The sequence below is a fragment of the Oikopleura dioica genome, chromosome XSR (genome assembly GCF_907165135.1).
Source record: "Oikopleura dioica chromosome XSR, OKI2018_I68_1.0, whole genome shotgun sequence".
In the NCBI taxonomy this organism is placed as follows: domain Eukaryota; kingdom Metazoa; phylum Chordata; class Appendicularia; order Copelata; family Oikopleuridae; genus Oikopleura; species Oikopleura dioica.
In genome coordinates, this window is record NC_137294.1 from 10,924,302 (window position 1) to 10,942,244 (window position 17,943).

Below are 17,943 nucleotides of genomic sequence, written 5' to 3' on the forward strand. Positions count from 1 at the left end.
GGCCTGTCAAACCGAAGTCAAACTCCAAGAAAAGAGCGAAGAGAATTTCAAGAGCGAGAACTCAAACTGCATACTTTCTTTTTTCCTCTGAGAATATATTTTCCATTTTACTTTTCCATGATTTCGACTGACTTCGTATTTTAAAAAAGTGAAAAATCGACTCTTTTGTTTGGTCTCATTCTGGGATGGATTTCCCATCGTAGGTGGCACTTACTAAGTGCGCTTTTTTATTTGACCTTTGCGATAGAAAACTTCCTTCTGTGATTTTGCGCATTTTGAGAGATTTTCCCATTTCGCCGCGATCTTCTAGAACATCCCTTATTGACTGGGCAAAATTTTCACTTTTCAGTCACAAATCTAAAGAGCTCCAGCTAACACAAGGTCGGTAAGATGCGTTTTTCGCTCGTCAATGTCTATGTAGTCGATTTTAACGTAAAAAAGTGGAAGAGTGATGTCTTCATCGAGCATTTTAGCGTCATAGAGAACGATTTTTGATGTTAAAATCTATTTTTTATGAACAGAAATTTCGGATTACCATTTTCATTTCGTTTTTAATGGTATTGTTTTATACTCGAATATTAAATAAATAAGAAATCGATAAAAATATTCTAATTGAAAAAATACTGGAGAAAACTGAAAAACATGGTTTTTGTTTTAGTTTGAAAGTTTGAACCGGTTAATATTCAGATAGGCTCAATAAAACGTCATATAATCTGAAATTAGTGAAACGATGGTTTATTTTCTGGCACATTCGATTCTCGAGAGATCGAGTGGGGTAAATCTGACTGTAAGAATCAGGCGAATTTTCGCGCTAAATGCGGCCGGCGCGAAATGCGCGTCCACTGAGATTCTAGAACAGGAATCCGCCCACGCAATATTTTCCCATTCGATAGCCCATCACAGCACTAGAGCACATCGCCGCCCTCCCAATCCCTCAGACACTTTTTTCAATTCGCGAGATTTCAGAAAGAGAGAAAGTTAACGAAAAAGTTAGCATAGTAGCGACCTTCGATTTCTATCGTGTTTTCGTCGGATCGAACCATTTTTTCGCGTCGAGCGCAAACTGCCTCGCCGAACCGCCCACGCTCATTGGTCGAGCTCGGGTTTCTGTGCTGCCTCCCCGCTAATAACCAATTCAAACAGCGTATTCTTTCTATTTTCCTGGAGTAAAATTCTAGAGCTCGAATCGTGGAAATTCCTAAAATGGTTCGGGATGTCACTTTTTATTAATTTTTTTTTCTTCGGTCATTTTTACCCAAAAATTCTTGTCCAATAATTAATAAGAGACGGCGCCTCTTAGAGATTCCTCGAAAAAAAATCCTGTGCTATGAAAATTTCCAACCTTCAGAAAATTAAAAGGTGATTTTTATAGATGTTGTCCCGATCGGTATCGCGCGTTGCTCAGCGCCACATCACTGGCCAGGTCGTCGCCGTCATCGGTCCCGTCGTCGATGTTCAGTTCGAAGAGGGACGACCTCCAATTCTCAACGCCCTTGAGGTTGAGGGTAAGCAAACTTTCCAGGCCTAATTCTTACCTTAAGATTTCTAATAATTTCTGATTCATTATTTTATTCCCATATTTAGGCCGAGAATCCCGACTCGTCCTCGAAGTCGCCCAGCATTTGGGTCAGAACACCGTCCGAACCATTGCTATGGATGCCACCGAGCGACTTGTCCGAGGCCAGAACGTCGTCGACACTGGTGCCCCAATCAAGGTCCCCGTCGGCCCCGCCACTCTTGGCCGAATCATCAACGTCATTGGTGAGCCCATCGATGAGCGAGGCCCCGTCAACACCGAGCACTACGCTCCCATCCACGCTGACGCCCCCGCTCTTACCGATACCGAGGGTGCTGCTGAGATTCTCGAAACTGGTATCAAGGTAATCCATTCAAAACAACTTATCTCGTTTTCAACCCACTTTACAGGTCGTCGACTTGATCGCCCCCTACTCCAAGGGTGGTAAGATTGGTCTCTTCGGTGGTGCTGGAGTCGGCAAGACTGTCTTTATCATGGAACTGATCAACAACGTCGCCAAGGCTCACGGTGGTACGTTTATTAGTCTTATTTCTGCTCGCCCACTATTTCATCTTTCCAGGTTACTCCGTCTTCGCTGGTGTCGGTGAACGAACCCGAGAAGGAAACGATCTTTACCACGAAATGATTGAAGGTGGTGTCATCAAGGTCGATGGACCCGGCTCCAAGGTCGCCCTCGTCTACGGTAAGATCTACAACTGAGTCTTCTATCGGGATATTTATTTCTAATTTAGGTCAGATGAACGAGCCCCCAGGAGCTCGAGCCCGAGTTGCCCTCACTGGTCTCACCGTCGCCGAGTACTTCCGAGATCAGGAAGGCCAGGATGTGTTGCTCTTCGTCGACAACATCTTCCGATTCACCCAGGCCGGTTCCGAGGTAATGCGAAAACGCGAAAAGCTTGAATATAACGTGTTGACTCGTTCAGGTATCTGCCCTCCTCGGTCGAATCCCCTCCGCTGTCGGTTACCAGCCAACCCTCGCCACTGACATGGGTGCTATGCAGGAGCGAATTACCACCACCAAGAAGGGTTCCATTACCTCCGTCCAGGCCATCTACGTCCCTGCTGACGATTTGACTGATCCCTCGCCCGCCACCACTTTCTCTCACGTAAGATTTTCCACTCAAACCAGAATCTAATTCCAGCTTTAGTTGGACGCCACCACTGTCTTGTCCCGAGCTATCGCCGAGTTGGGTTTCTACCCCGCTGTCGATCCCCTCGAGTCCACCTCCCGAATCATGGACCCCCACGTCGTCGGTGCCGAGCACTACGACTGCGCCGCCGCCGTCAAGAAGATCCTCCAGGATTACAAGTCCCTCCAGGATATCATTGCCATTTTGGGTATGGGAGAACTTTCCCAGGAAGAGAAGCTCACCGTCAACCGAGCCCGAAAGATCCAGCGATTCCTCTCTCAGCCCTTCCAGGTCGCCGAAACCTTCACTGGTACCCCCGGCGTCTACGTCTCCCTCGCCAACACCATCAAGGGCTTCAACCAGATCCTCGCTGGTGAGCTCGACGAAGTTCCAGAAGGTGCCTTCTACATGGTCGGTGACATCGATGAAGTTATGCAGAAGGCTGAACAGCTCTCTGCCTAAGTCTGACCTACTGCGTTGTTAACACTTCAGTACCCTTTTAACAGACTGTTTGTTCAGACCCTCATTATTTATTTGTAACCCCGCAACGTTCCCCATGTTTCTTTAGCTTACCTTTTCTAACTGTAAGCCAAATGTGACGACTCATAAAAAGTAATCCATCGGTCGAGTAAGAGCGAGATCACACACCTCTAGGATGATTTTTATTTATTAAATGTGCGGCAACGCGCTTAATGTGATTGTTGCCGCGCATCTGTGTTCCAAATTCGTTCAAAAAACGCTTTTCGGAAAGGGTTTTCTGACTTCATTACCAAAAATAAACGAAAAACCTTCATAAAAACCTTCAAATCAACGTCTCTTTCTTTGCAAGTTGCATTACCGAATTATGAATCAAGAATGAGCAAATGAAGGGTGGAGGCATCCGGGTTGACGAAAGTGTTTATCTGAGTGTAAGGAACTGTGAAAAGCAAGTAGGGTCACTGTAGTCAATCATCGGTAACTTAAAATCTAGTGCGGGGTGCCAGATCTGCCAGAAAGGGTCACAGAGTTGCGCCGTGGACAAAATATATTTCGAAGGCACTGTTCTAGCAGAAAATCACTTCTACGAGCACTTTGGTCGCAAGGAAGACCTTGTTCTAACGCTTCATGCGATTGAAGTCCTTTACCTCACTCTTGTGAAAGATTGCCTCATCTTCTTTGATTCCAAACAGATATGCGTTCAAGCATATTTTGACCTTTTCTACAAGGAATTCGGCAATGAAGGATTGGAGCATTTCTTGGTTTATTTTCATTTTATGCGGAGAGGATGGAACGTTACGATCGACAGGATCGGTTCAATTTCCAGATTCATTAGATAATTTCTTTTTTATTAATCAACCGATTTCGAGTTCCTTCGGAGTAGACTTCCAACTCTATCCCGGAAGTCCAGAAAACTATCACTCCCTCTTTGGAGTTAAAATCTTCCGAGAGGGTGAAGACACTTGGCTGGACTTAATATCATCAGCTCGTGTCGCCGAATCCAACAAGAAAAATCTTATCTACGCAAAGGTTGAATATGACAAGCGACATGGGCAAATTTCATGTCTCAGCAAGTTGTTACAAAGTCTGGTTGTGAGAGAATGTGTTGTCGATCGTGTTCAGTTGTGATTAAATTTAGTTTAATCTGGAATTGATGAGTGAGTTGTTTAGAATGGACTACTCGTCGGATTCTTCCTATGGCGTTGACGACTTCAAAGACTACATTCACACTCTCATGTCGAGAAAAGGGACGAACGGGAATCTCAGGTCGAATTTGCGATCTCAAATCCTCAAAACTGCTCGTAGCGATGGCTACGTCGGCGCCGATCCCATCCAGTCTGGCTTCACGGTCAACGAGCGTGTGGCCATAGCTCTCATCGCCCAATTCATGAGAAACAAGGGGATGAACACAGCAGCGTCGGTTTTCCTGCCCGCTTGTGGGGCGAAACGTGAACGGGACATCCTCTCGCCCGTCGATTTGTCAGAACTGTTGAATATGGAATCTAGCGACGAGTTTCTCATCGATCTCATTCGAGAAGCAAGAAAGGCCGAAGAGAGACCAGCAATGAAGTCGATCAGGACTCAAACTGATGGCACAACGGGACTGTCGATCGCAGATCGAATGGGGATGATCGACGAAGCTTTTTCGAAGCCCAGGAGCCCACAATTCGACAGCAACTACCTCGAAGAGATCAAGAGCGCAATACAGGAGCAAGTCGAAAGAGGATACAAAAAGCAGCACACGGACGAAATGGACTATCACAGACAAATGATCCGGCAAGAAGAACGGCTAAAGTGCGAGCGAGAAATCGTCAGAATCAAAGATGAATGCGATCAGAAAATCTCACACATTAGAAAAGAAACATTCGAAAAAGAAAAACGTCTTGTATCGGATATCCACTCGCGTAACGACGAGCTGGAAAGAGCAGGCTACGCGCAACGACAGCAAATGCTCTCTGAACTTCAACGAATTCAGGAAAAAGATGCAGAACTCTCAAGACGCGAGCGTGCGAGTCTCCAAAAAGCAGCTGAGGTTGACGCGAAAGAAGACTCAATCAAACAAATCATCAAAATCCAAGTTGACAGTATCATATCGCGATATGAAGCGGAAAATGCAGCTGAAAAAGAGAAAACAATATTGGCGAGAACGAAAGCCGAGGGAATCCTAAGACAAGTGACAGATCAACAGACCTCTCTCAACGAAGGTACTTTTTGAGGAAAAATATCTGACTTCATAATTGACAATTTGTGTTCAGACAAGGACACAATTTCGCGCCTGCGAGGAGAGAATACAAAGCTTGTAGCAGAGCTAAGTGCTGAACGCGCAGCCCATTCAAGGTAAGAGCGAAGTTACTTTTCTTTTGTAAATCTTTATCGTCAGTGTCCAGCGAGAATCTGGAGAGCTACAAGCTGCTAGATCACAAATAAATGAAATGCAAGAAGAGCTTGCAAAATTGAGAGCACAGGAGATCAATAGTGGAACATATCAAGCCATGGGTTGATCAAAGTTATAATTGCGTCCCTATAGTCTCAAGCATTTTTCAATCCTGAAATAGCTCAGGCTCGGGAAGTACCGTCGCTAAGGCAAACTATTCACACTCTTTCGGCAAAATGCTTGGATCGAGAAAAGGAACTAGCGCGATTGAAGTTCCAATTGGAAACAATTCAATCAACTGGGGTTCTTCCATCAAGCTCGCTACACGATGTCGATAGATCAAAGAGTGATGGAAAAGACGACTCATTGATATCGAAAGCTCGTTCGCGCTGGGCTGATCTTGAAGGGACCAAGAACGAGGCTCCATCTATCGCTGCAGAACGCCCGAAAGCATATCCGTAAGAAATGAATTTTAGTAACACCCGTTAACGTATTTCACAAGACAAAGTAACGTGCAGTTTGCTGCTGAGGTGATCTCTCCGCGGCCGCAGCATGCTCCCATGAGTTCCACCCCTCTGCCATCTACTCAACTGCCACTTGATGATGAAATCATTGCGATCATTGCTGAAAATAAAGGCTCCATCGAGGAGGAGGCTCCAGAGCCCCTACAGACACCCCGTGACGGTCATTCTACTTCAGAACTAGAAGAGAAAATACCATCTGCTTCGGTCTCCCAAGTTTCGCTCCGCAGCGGGTCAAAAAGCTTCAAACCCAGCCGTGCTTCCAGTCCCCGATCTTCGCCTATCTTTTACGATCGACCGGTGGAGGAACGAATGGAAGAGCTTAAACTCTCTGAGCTTGGGGAAAATGAGAATCAAGAGGAAGAAATCAATAACGAAGATGAAGACGATTACCTTGACGAAGGTAATCTTCAGAAACTAGAAAGAATCCACCGCTCAAATATTATTTTTAGTTGGCGATTTCGAGGATGTCCCAGCGCTTACTTCTCCAAAGTCGAAGTCAGATACTCTTGATCGAATTTTATGCGAGAGTTCGGAGGGTTTCCAAACGCTGCAGCATGTGGAGGCCTCTCCTGTGACTGTCAGACAAATGACTCCAGTGGAAGAAAAAGAGAGCTATAGCCACAGCCAGAGTTCTCAAATAAAACTGAGCACCCAAGATTACACATTCAGGCATAGGTTTGAGCAGTTATAGTTGAATAAAGATCCGACCAACTGAAATGATAGTTTTTTTTTTCTTGACCTTTGGAAAGATCCTCTCAATCTGGCGCCGATACAGATACAACTCTGTCCGAGATAATCGGCGAAATGAGCAACAAGTCTGTCTCCTTGACATCGGAATACGACTCGTCTGAGAACGACACTGGAATTCGTAATTACGCCGCTGACGATCGATGGAAACAAGACGAAGACAATCCTCACCCAACTGCCGGCGGAGAAGCTACTCCAACGCCACGGGAAAGTCAAAACGACTTTTTCGCCGATAACGCCGACGACAGTTGGTGAAAAATTTCGAGCCCGCGTTTCATCAATTTGATTTCTTTTGTATTCTTCTCTTCATTCCGTCTATTTTTACTTGAGTTTTTACTTATTGCCAGTTTTTTAGATAAAAGATTTCTTATTTTCTTATCCAAATTTTAACTTATAATTTTCAGAAAAATGCCGCCGTTGGAGAAAGATAATGTACAGAAAACGCTTACAGTTCCGGAGATGATGGCGTTGACCACAGCCGAAATCGTAAAAGTAAGTGATAAAGACATTGAAACTGGTTTTAATTAGCCATTTAGGAACTGATATCAGCTCATAAGCAGCGAAAAGATGTCAACCTCAACAAGCTCAAGACTAAAATCGCTGCTCGATACAAGCTTAAGTCCCAACCGCGTCTGGTAGACATCATTGCTGCCGTTCCAGACGAGTACCGCTCTGTTCTTGTGCCAAAGCTCAAAGCGAAACCAGTACGTACCGCGTCGGGCATAGCCGTTGTCGCTGTCATGTGCAAGCCTCATCGCTGTCCGCATATCAACATGACTGGCAATATTTGCGTGTACTGTCCTGGCGGTCCAGATTCTGATTTCGAGTACTCGACGCAGTCCTACACTGGCTACGAGCCCACGTCCATGCGTGCTATTCGCGCGAGATACGATCCGTTCCTCCAGACAAGACATCGGGTAGAGCAGCTCAAGTCTATTGGACACTCAACAGACAAAGTAGAATTCATCGTCATGGGCGGAACATTTATGGCTCTCCCAGCAGAATACAGGGTCGGGTACTTTAGAAGATAGCTCTTCGAAACTAAGGAGTCGAGTTCTGTAACCCTTGATAAAGAGACTTTTTCATCCGAAATTTGCACGATGCTCTTAGCGGCCATAGAAGTCACAGTGTAGATGAAGCTGTTAGATACTCAGAACGGAGTCGTAGTAAATGCGTTGGAATCACCATTGAAACTCGCCCTGATTATTGCCTCAAAAAACACTTGAGTGATATGTTGAGTTATGGATGTACGCGGTTAGAAATCGGGGTACAGGTACATTATAAAAATCTCTCTATTTTCGTTCTCTTACCGTATGTTTAGTCTGTATATGAAGATGTAGCGCGAGATACAAACAGAGGACATACAGTAAGAGCTGTTTCAGAAAGTTTTCATATGAGGTAAGACAATTAGGAAGATTGTATTTTCAGTTTTCACATGCATTTAGTAAAGATGCAGGGTTTAAAATCGTTGCCCACATGATGCCCGACTTGCCAAACGTCGATCTGGAAAGAGATCTAGAGCAGTTTGTCGAGTTCTTTGAGAATCCTGCTTTTCGGCCTGATGGTTTGAAGATTTACCCCACACTGGTGATCCGGGGCACTGGCTTGTACGAATTGTGGAGGACTGAAAGATACAAATCATATCCTCCTTCAGGTAGAGAAAAGCCTTTTCTTTACTCGTGTTTCATCGACAATACTCAGTGCTGATTGATCTTGTGGCGAGAATACTGGCACTGGTCCCTCCCTGGACGCGGGTCTACAGAGTTCAGCGAGATATTCCGATGCCGCTGGTCACTTCCGGCGTTGAACACGGAAATTTGAGAGAGCTCGCCTTGGCACGAATGAAAGAACTTGGAACGAGCTGCAGAGATGTCAGGTAATAACTATGATTTGAATTTGATTCGTAAATTTACGTTGAAGAACGCGAGAAATTGGAATCCAAGAAGTGCACAACAAAAACATCAAGCCAAATAATATTGAGTTAATTCGACGTGATTATGTTGCGAATGGTGGTTGGGAGACCTTTCTGGAATATGGCGACCCAGAACAAGATATTCTTATTGGTCTACTTCGGCTCCGCAAGTGTTCTCCTCAGAGGTAAATTCAAGGCTAGAATTGAGAAGATACATCTTTTCTAGCTTCCGGAAAGAGCTCAAAACAGAAACTTCAATCGTCAGGGAACTGCATGTTTATGGATCCGCAGTGCCCGTTGGTGGACGCCATCCGCAAAAATTCCAACATCACGTAAGAAGAACAATAATTTGAGTATAGTTTGATGAATTCTAGGGTTTTGGAATGTTGCTTATGGAGGAAGCAGAACGCATCGCTCGCGAAGAGCATGGTAGCGCGAAACTAGCAGTTATCAGTGGAGTTGGAACTAGAAACTATTATAGAAAGCTGGGCTATGAATTGGACGGTCCTTATATGAGTAAAAGTCTGCTTTGATGAACAAAAAAGTGTGATTTTGAAAATGAAAAAGGTGTTTATTTTCATCGCTTTTTCTGTTCAGAGTTACTTTTGAAAATGTCGTTGAAAGGTCCGGGAATGAAGACGGTCAAATTCGACATTGATGACTTGTCCAACAAGGCGACCAAAAAACATATCCAGCGGATCAACATAGCCTTCCTAACTTCTGATACGTTGTCAGAAGAAGCTCTGAAGGTACTTGTTCGTGATGCCGCATTATGAAACATTACTGATGCGAAAACATTTGCTTCACCTATTCTTGTAGAAATGCAATACCTTCTCGCTTCAAAGGATGCTCAGAAGCCATCTCTCGGTGGGCGAAAATCACTACACGAAATGGGTTCCAGACGATAACGAACCCTACATGCAGATTTCGAAAGTAATCAACAGCTGTAATAATCTAATTGCTGACGGTAAAGCTGAGAAGCATTAACTTTCTTTCATTAACTTTCTGTAGCTGGTTTGAGAATCGAAAAACTGAGACGAGAGACGGATGGAAGTTACTTCTACTGTATGTACTCGCAGACTACTGACTCGTTTCCTAACGGAAAGAAGGATAGCTACTCGTATGACGACGATGACACTGAGGAATTCGCCGCTTACTTCAGAGGTATAGACCAAAAAAACTTAGGAAAAAGGTTTGAAAATGTTTTCAGGCGTTATCTTGGTTTTCATGATTGAGCACAATGGTCGACTAACTGAAGTGGAATTCGGCAAATTGCACAGGGTCCTGGAAGAGACTGGAAACAAGAAAGGAGGAAGCAAGATCATCAATCTACTGAGTAAATCCACTTGTAAAAAATCTTTCTTAATTTTAATCTCTTTAGATGACAAGTTCATTGAGAAAATAGTCGAGCACAACAAGGCGTACTTCGTCCTGAAGCCGCGAATGCAAATCGAGCTCTCCGACTCGATTCGCGATGTGCTCAAGAAAAACAAGCTGGCAAGTGCACTTTGGCCTATTAGTTTCTGTTTTTATTTGAACGGTTCAGAAACCAGAGTGCTTTCGATGCTCCGAACTGGTGCTCCGCTGCCGACACTGCCCAAGCTGCAATGCTCGCTTCCACCGATACTGCGTCGAGAAAAACTGCGCCAATCCAAGATGTGGAAAGCCCTTTCCCGAAGAAATCAATGTTAACAGTAGACTACTATCATTCTACTGTTAACATTCCTCAAGAAAAGTTCATTTGTAGGCCTCAGTGAGCGTAAAAACAACTCTCGTTTGTAAATCCGATTTTCGAATAATTATTGAAAAAACTTATCCCGTACCCATCTACTGACGGCTTGAAATGCAGTTACTGCCACATACGGAAAATGCACACCTATCACCTTCAAAATAAGTTGAAATATATAAATATATTAAAACTGGAATGATGACTTGATTTTTAGTGGATTTCTATCGAATTTCACCAAAAGCCGTCCATTTTATTTGCAGGCTTTATTATCGGTTAACAGAAGCTTCCCTACAGTGAACTTTGTTGTCTATGTTGAAAGATCATGGATATCCTGGATAACGTTAAAATTGGTTATCAGCAGTAACTTATGTCTAAAGGATTGAGTTTGAAAAAGTGACACTGATTCGACAGGGATGTCAATAAGAATACTGTTTCTTGCGTTTGATGAAAAAGAAATTCCATCTGTTCTCTTCCTAATTGTTTAACGCAGCCTTTATTCCGCGTGTGCGACGATGTGGAAGACATCAGAAGGCATTATTAAAACACGAACTCGTGTGTCTGCCTGGCTATCTGAAAGATGCATTCGTCGCGAAATTGAATACAACAAATATCAGTCGGCCTCTAGTTGACAGGAACGCCCATAACAATCAACTCTGGGTCAGCGACGATGATATCGCTCAAGATGGCCAATTTCATTTTCCGCAGAAGGGGATCGTGTAGTTGTTGTTTATTGTGATTGATTGCGAGCGGATTCAATTACTGGAATGATCAGAGGTGGTTCAATTAATTAAGCTCCGCCGCTGATGGCAGATGAGTGAAGCGGCGCGGGGTGACGAGTGTGAGCGCGCTCAAAAGCCACACTGCCACCACCGGCCGCAGAAATGCAATCGACGACCACAACACACAATCAAAATCAGAGACGACGAGGAGACAAGAAGAGATATCAATAGGAAACATCCAGAAGCAAGTATCAAAGAAGGAAGATGAGATGGGAGCGCCCAAGCGAGAACTCATAGCTGGGCTCGCCGACTAACGCCCGCTGAAAATAAGTTTTGCTCTTTCTTGTTTGCATAACTGGCAGGAGTGCTGTGGGTTCATCTCCGTGATTAATTTCCATTGCCGATTGAATTTTCTCGAGTTAATCTCGATCCACATGCTTCGAGTGAGAGAGAAACTGTAAAGCATTGTTAACAGGCGAAGAGAAAGTAATGTGCGTTAACAAAGCGCGAATGGCGATTTATTCGGATCACATGTTCCCAAGAGTTTTCGTATTATTGTCAGATGGGACTAAAACTCCGAATAGACGATACTTGCTTAATAAATATGTCGATTTTTTATTGCTTCTCAGATTAGTAACCAAGAACGCAAACGCTCGAGAAAAGTCAAAAGAGGGTTTAGCGCGAAAATGAAACAGCTATCCGAGAAAGAAACGGGCTCTTCTTTCTTCAAAGCAGTTTAAAAGGGGATAAGACTTGTTTCAAGAGGAAAAGCTAGTTCTGAGCGAAACGAACGTCCCTTATTAAAATATAAACGCTGACAAGTAGTTTACTTGCGCGCTGAGTTGATGTCCAGCAATTCTAAATAGCTCCACATAAGCACTGATGGGTGGAGTTTAGTTGGCGAGCCCAGTTGTTAGTATTCAGAGGTACAAACCAGGCTCCTTTTGAAAATGGAGCTGCTACTTATTAACCATTTCCCGGAGTGCTCTTATTTCGGTTTCTTAGATGAATATGCAAACACCAAAGTGGAAATAGAGAACGACTACCAGCCGATTTGCCTCGATGAACACCTGATCCATGAAAACAGAAGATACTCCAAAGGGCCGAGTTAGTCGAGTTAGTTCTTCTCAAGGTTCACCAGCAACACAATTCTCGTTGAATAATTGATGTTTAATCCTTCAACAATTTATTAAATAAGAATTATTGAAAGCTAAGTGCCCCTGCTCGTCATATTCGAATATCCAACATCTTTTGAATCTTTTAGCGACTTTTTGAATATTTTGAGCAGTTTTCCTTCGCCCTCCCGGACAAAACTGACAGCGCCCCTTGACACGTCGGGATCCAGTTCTCGTGCCCAAAGCGTGTCCAATCTTGCCCGAATGCTCGAGGGCAGATACTTCCACAACTTTTTACGAGATAATTGACTTGAATTTTTCACTTGAAGAAAGAGAGATACGGAAAAGAACACTTCCCGAGAGATAGAGCGAGAACACTCTTACATGGCCCAAACGTTTGTCACTTTGGAAATCCCAGAAGAAAGCGAAACCACTTCTTGCTTTTGTAACGGCTTTATAAGTTGACTTGAATTAGTAAAAGTAGCTCTGGGCAGTGAGCGTCCTTGATCCCTCTCATGAATTATTCCGAGCGCTTCATTTGAAAGTCTTGAAGGAATCTTGAAGAATTAAGTCTTTAGAAATATTTCCAGTGAATGTCCAGTCATGTTTATTTTTTTCTCACGTGGGGGATTTAAAGGGCGGCTGGAAGATTCTTCAAGCTGCTTGATAATAGAACTGAATCTTGTGCATTTTCTGCATTGCTTAAAAATGAAGTGCGTCTTCGCCAGAATTGGAAAATTAAAGCCCGTAAACTGCTGCAAGTCGCAGCGAACCAACTCGTCTAACTCGAACAAAGTTGGCCTTACTTCTTCCATACTGACAGGGGTGCTACATAATCTGACACTTCCTTCTAATTAATTCACAATCGGCGACTTATGATCAACCTATCCAGCATATATAAATTGCTAACTACGTCCAAATATTATCAGAATAAATAAGTCAGCGCTTTCTCGCGGTTTGTTGCAACTGGCGGCAAACTAGAATCAAAGATTCAGTAGATTCAGTTCAGTAAAGATTCAATCAACAAAACAAAGTCAGTTGCACCCCGGCGCTCCGATAGTAATTGGCTCTATCAGTTGCATCGCAGCTCTTCCTCTCGGCCTTTTCTGGCACATTCGCCAAGCGCTGCCCAGCAAAGATGATTCTGAGAAAACTCAGGTACAACTACTTGTGACTTTAATTATCGACCTGAAATAACATCAGTTGGTGGGAGACATTATCAACGCGTTTAGGAACCACACGAAGTTGACTGGAGGACCCGGGCGTCGTATATTCTTGTGCTCAGGAAAGGCTATTCTGCTCGAGCAAAAATACGTTCGGGAGGAAGATTCGCCAGCCTTAGTGAAAGTTGCGAGATGGTAGCGCTCGTTGCTGTCTTCACCATAACCATGGCAAGAAAACTACTCAAGAAATAACCTCTTCCATACTGTCTTTTCCCTTCTGCTGCAAATAAATTTTTATGATTATGAGAAATTTTCGCTGTTTTGAAATTAGAAAAATAGAATGATAAAATTTTTATAAAAAGAAGCAGGAAAGAACATGTAAATGAGGTGTTTCAAGCAGATGCTCCGAATGTTAGTGTACGATGATTTTGTTTTTATTATTTCCAAATTGACTGAGAGACGGTTTTTCCAACGCAAGAGTTTTGATCTTGAAAAAAATCTTTTCCCAAAATTATTTCTTTATTGAGTATTGTCATTTTCTTATAAAAAATTACAACATGGGGTCTTTTTTCAGCTCCGCGCTCGTCCGCTGATGGCGCGTGTGGATAAGCCGACATCACGACGCGGAAGCTTAAACCGAAGGTCCGATGTTCGAATCCTGAGAATCGCTTGGCGAAGATAAGCTCTCGTCCTGGGAAGCGATCAAGAGTCTTGAAAGAAAATCGACTTTGAGAAGAAGTGCAATCTAAGAAAAAAGAACACAAGAACACCAACAACTTTTTTTACACCGCCGCTGTGCTCGGTAACCTGTATAGTAAATCTGAGTCAGGTTTTTAAAACGGATTTTCCAGCCCAGGGAGCTAAACATCAAAGAAAATAAATTTTTGTGATGCTCTTTATTGTAGCCGTAGTTTTAAAAAAATATTGAAATAAAAGTTCGTAGTGTTTATTTACTGTTTTGAACTGAAGATTGCACATTTGAAAAACGAGGAAGGCGGTTTTCAGAAAAGATAGATGATATTGTTCGAGTGGAAAGAAACGCGGCAGGAAGGACAGTGCGACTTTTTCGAATCTTTGAGCAAATCGAGCAGACATTTTACGCAGAACTGCAACGGGTCTTGAATCCTTCGACTTGGAGTCAAAAACAAGCGTGATTCAGGACTCAAGACCTTTCCTGGTGGCCACACAAGGAGATTCCACATCTTCTGGCTTCTTCCGAGTCGAACTGTTCCTGACAAATTGGACACGAGTTCGCCTCCTCGAGGGCTTTTAACCTTTCCCGCAGCGCCTGCAGCTCGATTGTCAAAGCCTCGTTTGGGTCTTCTAAGCTCGAGTCTTCTTGATTGGCCCTTTCCGCCGGTTTCTGCACTCTTTCTGTAACAGCCGGCAGTGGAACTTCTTTCCCGCTCGCTTCGCAAAAATCCGACCACAACGATCTCCGCCGCGCATTCAGCTCATTCTGCTCCTCGTTGATTTTCCCCAGCTCAAGCAAAATGCTCTGCGAGGAAACGAGCTTTTTGTTTTGCTCCTGGAGTTCGAGTTTTTCGCGCTCAAGCTCGTCAATTTTAACGTGCAGTTTTCGCTGCTTCTCGTCGAAAGTTTCTCGCTCGTTTTTGAGTTGGGTGACTTCGGAGCTCAGTTTTCGCACTTGCTCGATTTTGCGGCTGATTCCTTTGAAAATCGTTAAATCGCCGCTTTTCGAATTCTAGAGCTACCTTTGTTGAGTTGAATGATCTCGTTGCGCGACTTTTCGGACTTTTCTTTTATCGCTTCGAGCGTGGCTCTTTCGCTTTCGAGCTCTTCTTCCAGCGTTTTGACTTTTTGCGCCATCTTCTGATCCGGGCGCTGTTTCTTCTGCTCCTCCAGCTTCTGCAGTCTCGCCAGTTCGACGTTTTTCTCGACGAGCGTGCGATTTTGAAGCTTCATCAATTCGACCTGCTCCTCGAGTTTTGAAATAATTGAAGATTTGGTGATGATGTTTTTCGTTAGAAGGCGATTGTCGTCCAGATATTTGTCGTTTTTGGACTCGAGCGTGTTGATCAAGTCTTGCACTTCTTCGAAGTTGATTTCGGGAGGCGCTACTTTGCCAGGAAAGTGAGGAGACGTCACCAGAGCTGGTTCTGGCGTTGCTGTATAGACTTCTCTCTTTGAAAAATGAATGATTATTTTCGACCGACAAATGGCCGTTCCTATAATATAGGGCCTAATTTTATAGGCTATATAATATAGGCGCTGGTTTTTGAAGCCCTTCCTGGTAAACTCTTTGTGACAACTGTCCTTCCCGAGGAAATGTTGGAGCAAACTGAGCGAGACCTCTTTGGCGGAACTGGCGGCCTCGGTGACAACTCAACGTCTGGCATGGATTTGGGCGTCAGATTCTCCAAGTTTCGAATTTTCGATTCTAGCTCGTTGATAACAGACTCCTTCTCCGCTAGATTGTTGAGAATCTCGGCCATCGTGTCATCTTGCTTTTTGAGGTCGTCTTCTTGTTTTTGGAGCATCGTCATCAAGAAAGTGTTTTTGTTTTCGTGCTCGTCTTGTCGTGTGGCGAAAAGCTCTGAAATTTGCTGATTCGGGTTACTAAAAATTCTAGAGCTCGATGTTCTCCCTTTGTTCAACCCTTTCCTGAACTGATTCATTCGCCTCTCTGAGAGCCACTTTTAGACCTTGGTTCTCTTTTTCATACGCGATGATTTCTGGGTCTTTGACTTCGTACAAGACGCCCGCAGTTGAGTCCTGAAAGTTCATGTATCTCATGATTTTCTCGTAATCCCCATTCAGCCGTCGGATTGGCTTGAATCGCATCAGCTCGTGCTCGAGAAGATATTTTCCGAAATATTGGAAGTCGAATTGATCTCGTCGGTGATTTCCAGTGGAATATTCGTCCTGTCAAAGGTTTATTTCTTTATCAAATAATGAATGAACAAACTACTGAAGATAATGATAAACTCATTCCTTGAAGCAAAAAACAAAGGCAAAGGAAGACGAGTTTCTCATGAATCCAATGCCGCTGCATTCCGGAAATTTATCCTCCTCGGTAAACTCTTGCACCAGCCGCACCCACAGAGTCGAAATCGACTTGTCAATCAGCATCGTTTCTGATTTCTGAACCTTGCACGCTTGCATCTTCTGGAAATAATTCGAATAAACGAGCGGCGGAATGATGCTTCCATCGACCATGATTCCGTCATCGCCGACTTCTTTTATGATGAAACCTGCTTCGTGAAAACAACACGAAAACTTCAACTCGTCTTGGAAGCGCTTGAAATCTTTTGAATCGTAGCAGCAGTTTGCTTCCGCAACGAGCTCTGGTACTTCCCCTGGATTCAGACTCGAGTCATCAAATGCTGCCCGCAGATATCTTCAAATGTCTTTTTACATAAAGGCTTTTGAAAGCTCAGTCAAAACGAAATAATAAAAAAAATATTGAAAATTTACTAATCGATTTAAAAAGAGACCCACCGAAATTTCGTCGATTCAGATTCACGAATAAAAGGATCGTCATCAGACAAGTGATCAGAAATGTTATCCGGAGGGACGAAGAATTGAGGCAATTCCTCTTCCGGCTTGCGAAACTGATCCCAATTGTGCGCTTCGATGAAGTTTCTATTTGTCCTGAAGAAGATTCGCTCGTTGTCGGAGAGTTCTAGTGAATTGTAGATTCGTTGAATCCGCTCAATTTGATTTTCCTGAAAGAATAAAATTGATTTGAGTGTTTTGATGTTTTTCTTACTGACCTGCGACGCCTTCTGAACTAAAATCGCGAGGCTGTCAAAGTCATCCTCTCCGGATTTGCACCTTTTTTTAGGTGCTCGCGCGTATTCTACGCAGAAGAGTCATTGTAAAGGAATTCTAGTTATCAAGATCTATCGCTAGCACCTTCCAGAATCCTTTCACTCCATCAATAAAGTTGTCGTCGTTCATCGCGAGGAGGACAAGCTGGATGAAGCGCGCATCCAGATCGTTGCTCCTGTGGCTCTGAATTTGGCACCAGAGAAGATCCCTGTCGCAAGCAGAACTTTTCAAAATCACGTCGACGAGTTCTTCTTCCGCGGCAAAGAGCTGTCCACCCGGGAGCAACCGGGACGGTGCCAAACCTCCGCTAAAAAACCGATTAAAAATTCAAACAATAGTCGATTTAATTTTCTATTTTTTTCGCAAAAAAATAGTTAAGAGTCAAACCTGAAAGAATCAAAAAGAGCTTCGACGTCTGCTGTTGTTTTCCGATGTTCAATCTGCAGCGAGTCTCTATCGTTTGAGAAAATGACCAAGTCCCAATTGAAAATCATCTCGCATTGACAGTTGCGTTATTTAAGGTATTTCGGGCAGTACCCACTTGCCCTGTGCGTATATTTTCGCAAGCAGCTGACTCACGCGCCCCTGGCGACTCATCCCCAAACTCATCATTCTTATCTTGACCCTTCGCATTGTGGGAAATTTTTAATTTATTTAAATATAATTTTGTTTTTAGAAAGCAAAATTCATTCGATTGGGACAATTTTTAGGCGTCAGAGAT

At 43.7% G+C, this 17,943-nt stretch overlaps 5 protein-coding genes across 7 annotated transcripts; 4 read left to right on the plus strand and 1 right to left on the minus strand.

The window, feature by feature from the left end:
- Positions 1 to 1,343: 1,343 nt before the first annotated feature.
- Positions 1,344 to 3,466, plus strand: LOC145710123 (ATP synthase F(1) complex catalytic subunit beta, mitochondrial-like). The gene is made up of 7 exons (XM_081787819.1): positions 1,344 to 1,505; positions 1,585 to 1,880; positions 1,927 to 2,047; positions 2,097 to 2,219; positions 2,269 to 2,411; positions 2,461 to 2,643; positions 2,686 to 3,466. The coding sequence occupies exons 1-7, from the start codon at positions 1,373 to 1,375 to the stop codon at positions 3,127 to 3,129; spliced, it is 1,443 nt and encodes a 480-aa protein (XP_081643945.1). The 5' UTR covers positions 1,344 to 1,372; the 3' UTR covers positions 3,130 to 3,466.
- Positions 3,467 to 3,519: 53 nt separating this feature from the next.
- LOC145710643 (uncharacterized) lies at positions 3,520 to 7,167 on the plus strand. 2 transcript variants are annotated; one of them, XM_081788439.1, is made up of 8 exons: positions 3,520 to 3,596; positions 3,638 to 5,348; positions 5,400 to 5,481; positions 5,525 to 5,632; positions 5,698 to 5,976; positions 6,021 to 6,442; positions 6,492 to 6,711; positions 6,792 to 7,167. In XM_081788439.1, the coding sequence occupies exons 2-8, from the start codon at positions 4,298 to 4,300 to the stop codon at positions 7,042 to 7,044; spliced, it is 2,415 nt and encodes an 804-aa protein (XP_081644565.1). In that variant the 5' UTR covers positions 3,520 to 3,596; positions 3,638 to 4,297; the 3' UTR covers positions 7,045 to 7,167. The 2 variants fall into 2 exon arrangements, with proteins under 2 accessions (XP_081644565.1, XP_081644564.1); XM_081788438.1 differs by having other exon boundaries at positions 3,520 to 3,592.
- Position 7,168: 1 nt separating this feature from the next.
- Positions 7,169 to 9,258, plus strand: LOC145710644 (elongator complex protein 3-like). Its single transcript, XM_081788440.1, has 9 exons — positions 7,169 to 7,281; positions 7,326 to 7,796; positions 7,862 to 8,062; positions 8,111 to 8,187; positions 8,235 to 8,443; positions 8,491 to 8,665; positions 8,710 to 8,886; positions 8,928 to 9,033; positions 9,076 to 9,258. Exons 1-9 carry the CDS (start codon positions 7,198 to 7,200, stop codon positions 9,232 to 9,234), a joined length of 1,659 nt encoding a protein of 552 aa, XP_081644566.1. The 5' UTR covers positions 7,169 to 7,197; the 3' UTR covers positions 9,235 to 9,258.
- Positions 9,259 to 9,277: 19 nt separating this feature from the next.
- Positions 9,278 to 10,632, plus strand: LOC145710646 (uncharacterized). The gene is made up of 6 exons (XM_081788441.1): positions 9,278 to 9,450; positions 9,521 to 9,668; positions 9,713 to 9,865; positions 9,912 to 10,037; positions 10,083 to 10,198; positions 10,248 to 10,632. Exons 1-6 carry the CDS (start codon positions 9,313 to 9,315, stop codon positions 10,419 to 10,421), a joined length of 855 nt encoding a protein of 284 aa, XP_081644567.1. The 5' UTR covers positions 9,278 to 9,312; the 3' UTR covers positions 10,422 to 10,632.
- Positions 10,633 to 14,327: 3,695 nt separating this feature from the next.
- LOC145706849 (uncharacterized) lies at positions 14,328 to 17,757 on the minus strand. Of its 2 annotated transcripts, XM_081784299.1 has the most exons (6): positions 17,610 to 17,757; positions 17,165 to 17,529; positions 16,890 to 17,116; positions 15,688 to 16,788; positions 15,143 to 15,565; positions 14,328 to 15,098 (listed from the first exon to the last, which is right to left on the minus strand). In XM_081784299.1, exons 4-6 carry the CDS (start codon positions 16,064 to 16,066, stop codon positions 14,590 to 14,592), a joined length of 1,311 nt encoding a protein of 436 aa, XP_081640425.1. In that variant the 5' UTR covers positions 16,067 to 16,788; positions 16,890 to 17,116; positions 17,165 to 17,529; positions 17,610 to 17,757; the 3' UTR covers positions 14,328 to 14,589. The 2 variants fall into 2 exon arrangements, with proteins under 2 accessions (XP_081640425.1, XP_081640426.1); XM_081784300.1 differs by lacking the exon at positions 17,610 to 17,757 and having other exon boundaries at positions 17,161 to 17,242.
- Between the last annotated feature and the right edge of the window lie 186 nt (positions 17,758 to 17,943).

Bases quoted from the DNA above. Each gene is read 5' to 3' on its own strand.
- LOC145710123 (XM_081787819.1), top strand. From the start codon at position 1,373: ATGTTGTCCCGATCGGTATCGCGCGTTGCTCAGCGCCACATCACTGGC. The intron at 2,220-2,268 runs GTAAGATCTACA...TTTCTAATTTAG, and splicing joins CAAGGTCGCCCTCGTCTACG to GTCAGATGAACGAGCCCCCA. The intron at 2,644-2,685 runs GTAAGATTTTCC...TTCCAGCTTTAG, and splicing joins CCGCCACCACTTTCTCTCAC to TTGGACGCCACCACTGTCTT.
- LOC145706849 (XM_081784299.1), bottom strand. From the start codon at position 16,066: ATGAATCAGTTCAGGAAAGGGTTGAACAAAGGGAGAACATCGAGCTCT. The intron at 15,566-15,687 runs GTTTACCAGGAA...CAAAGAGAGAAG, and splicing joins AAGGACAGTTGTCACAAAGA to TCTATACAGCAACGCCAGAA. The intron at 15,099-15,142 runs GTAGCTCTAGAA...CGATTTTCAAAG, and splicing joins GATCATTCAACTCAACAAAG to GAATCAGCCGCAAAATCGAG.
- LOC145710644 (XM_081788440.1), top strand. From the start codon at position 7,198: ATGCCGCCGTTGGAGAAAGATAATGTACAGAAAACGCTTACAGTTCCG. The intron at 7,282-7,325 runs GTAAGTGATAAA...TTAGCCATTTAG, and splicing joins CCACAGCCGAAATCGTAAAA to GAACTGATATCAGCTCATAA. The intron at 8,188-8,234 runs GTAAGACAATTA...ACATGCATTTAG, and splicing joins TCAGAAAGTTTTCATATGAG to TAAAGATGCAGGGTTTAAAA.
- LOC145710643 (XM_081788439.1), top strand. From the start codon at position 4,298: ATGAGTGAGTTGTTTAGAATGGACTACTCGTCGGATTCTTCCTATGGC. The intron at 5,482-5,524 runs GTAAGAGCGAAG...CTTTATCGTCAG, and splicing joins GAACGCGCAGCCCATTCAAG to TGTCCAGCGAGAATCTGGAG. The intron at 6,443-6,491 runs GTAATCTTCAGA...TATTATTTTTAG, and splicing joins AGACGATTACCTTGACGAAG to TTGGCGATTTCGAGGATGTC.
- LOC145710646 (XM_081788441.1), top strand. From the start codon at position 9,313: ATGTCGTTGAAAGGTCCGGGAATGAAGACGGTCAAATTCGACATTGAT. The intron at 9,451-9,520 runs GTACTTGTTCGT...CTATTCTTGTAG, and splicing joins TGTCAGAAGAAGCTCTGAAG to AAATGCAATACCTTCTCGCT. The intron at 9,866-9,911 runs GTATAGACCAAA...AAATGTTTTCAG, and splicing joins ATTCGCCGCTTACTTCAGAG to GCGTTATCTTGGTTTTCATG.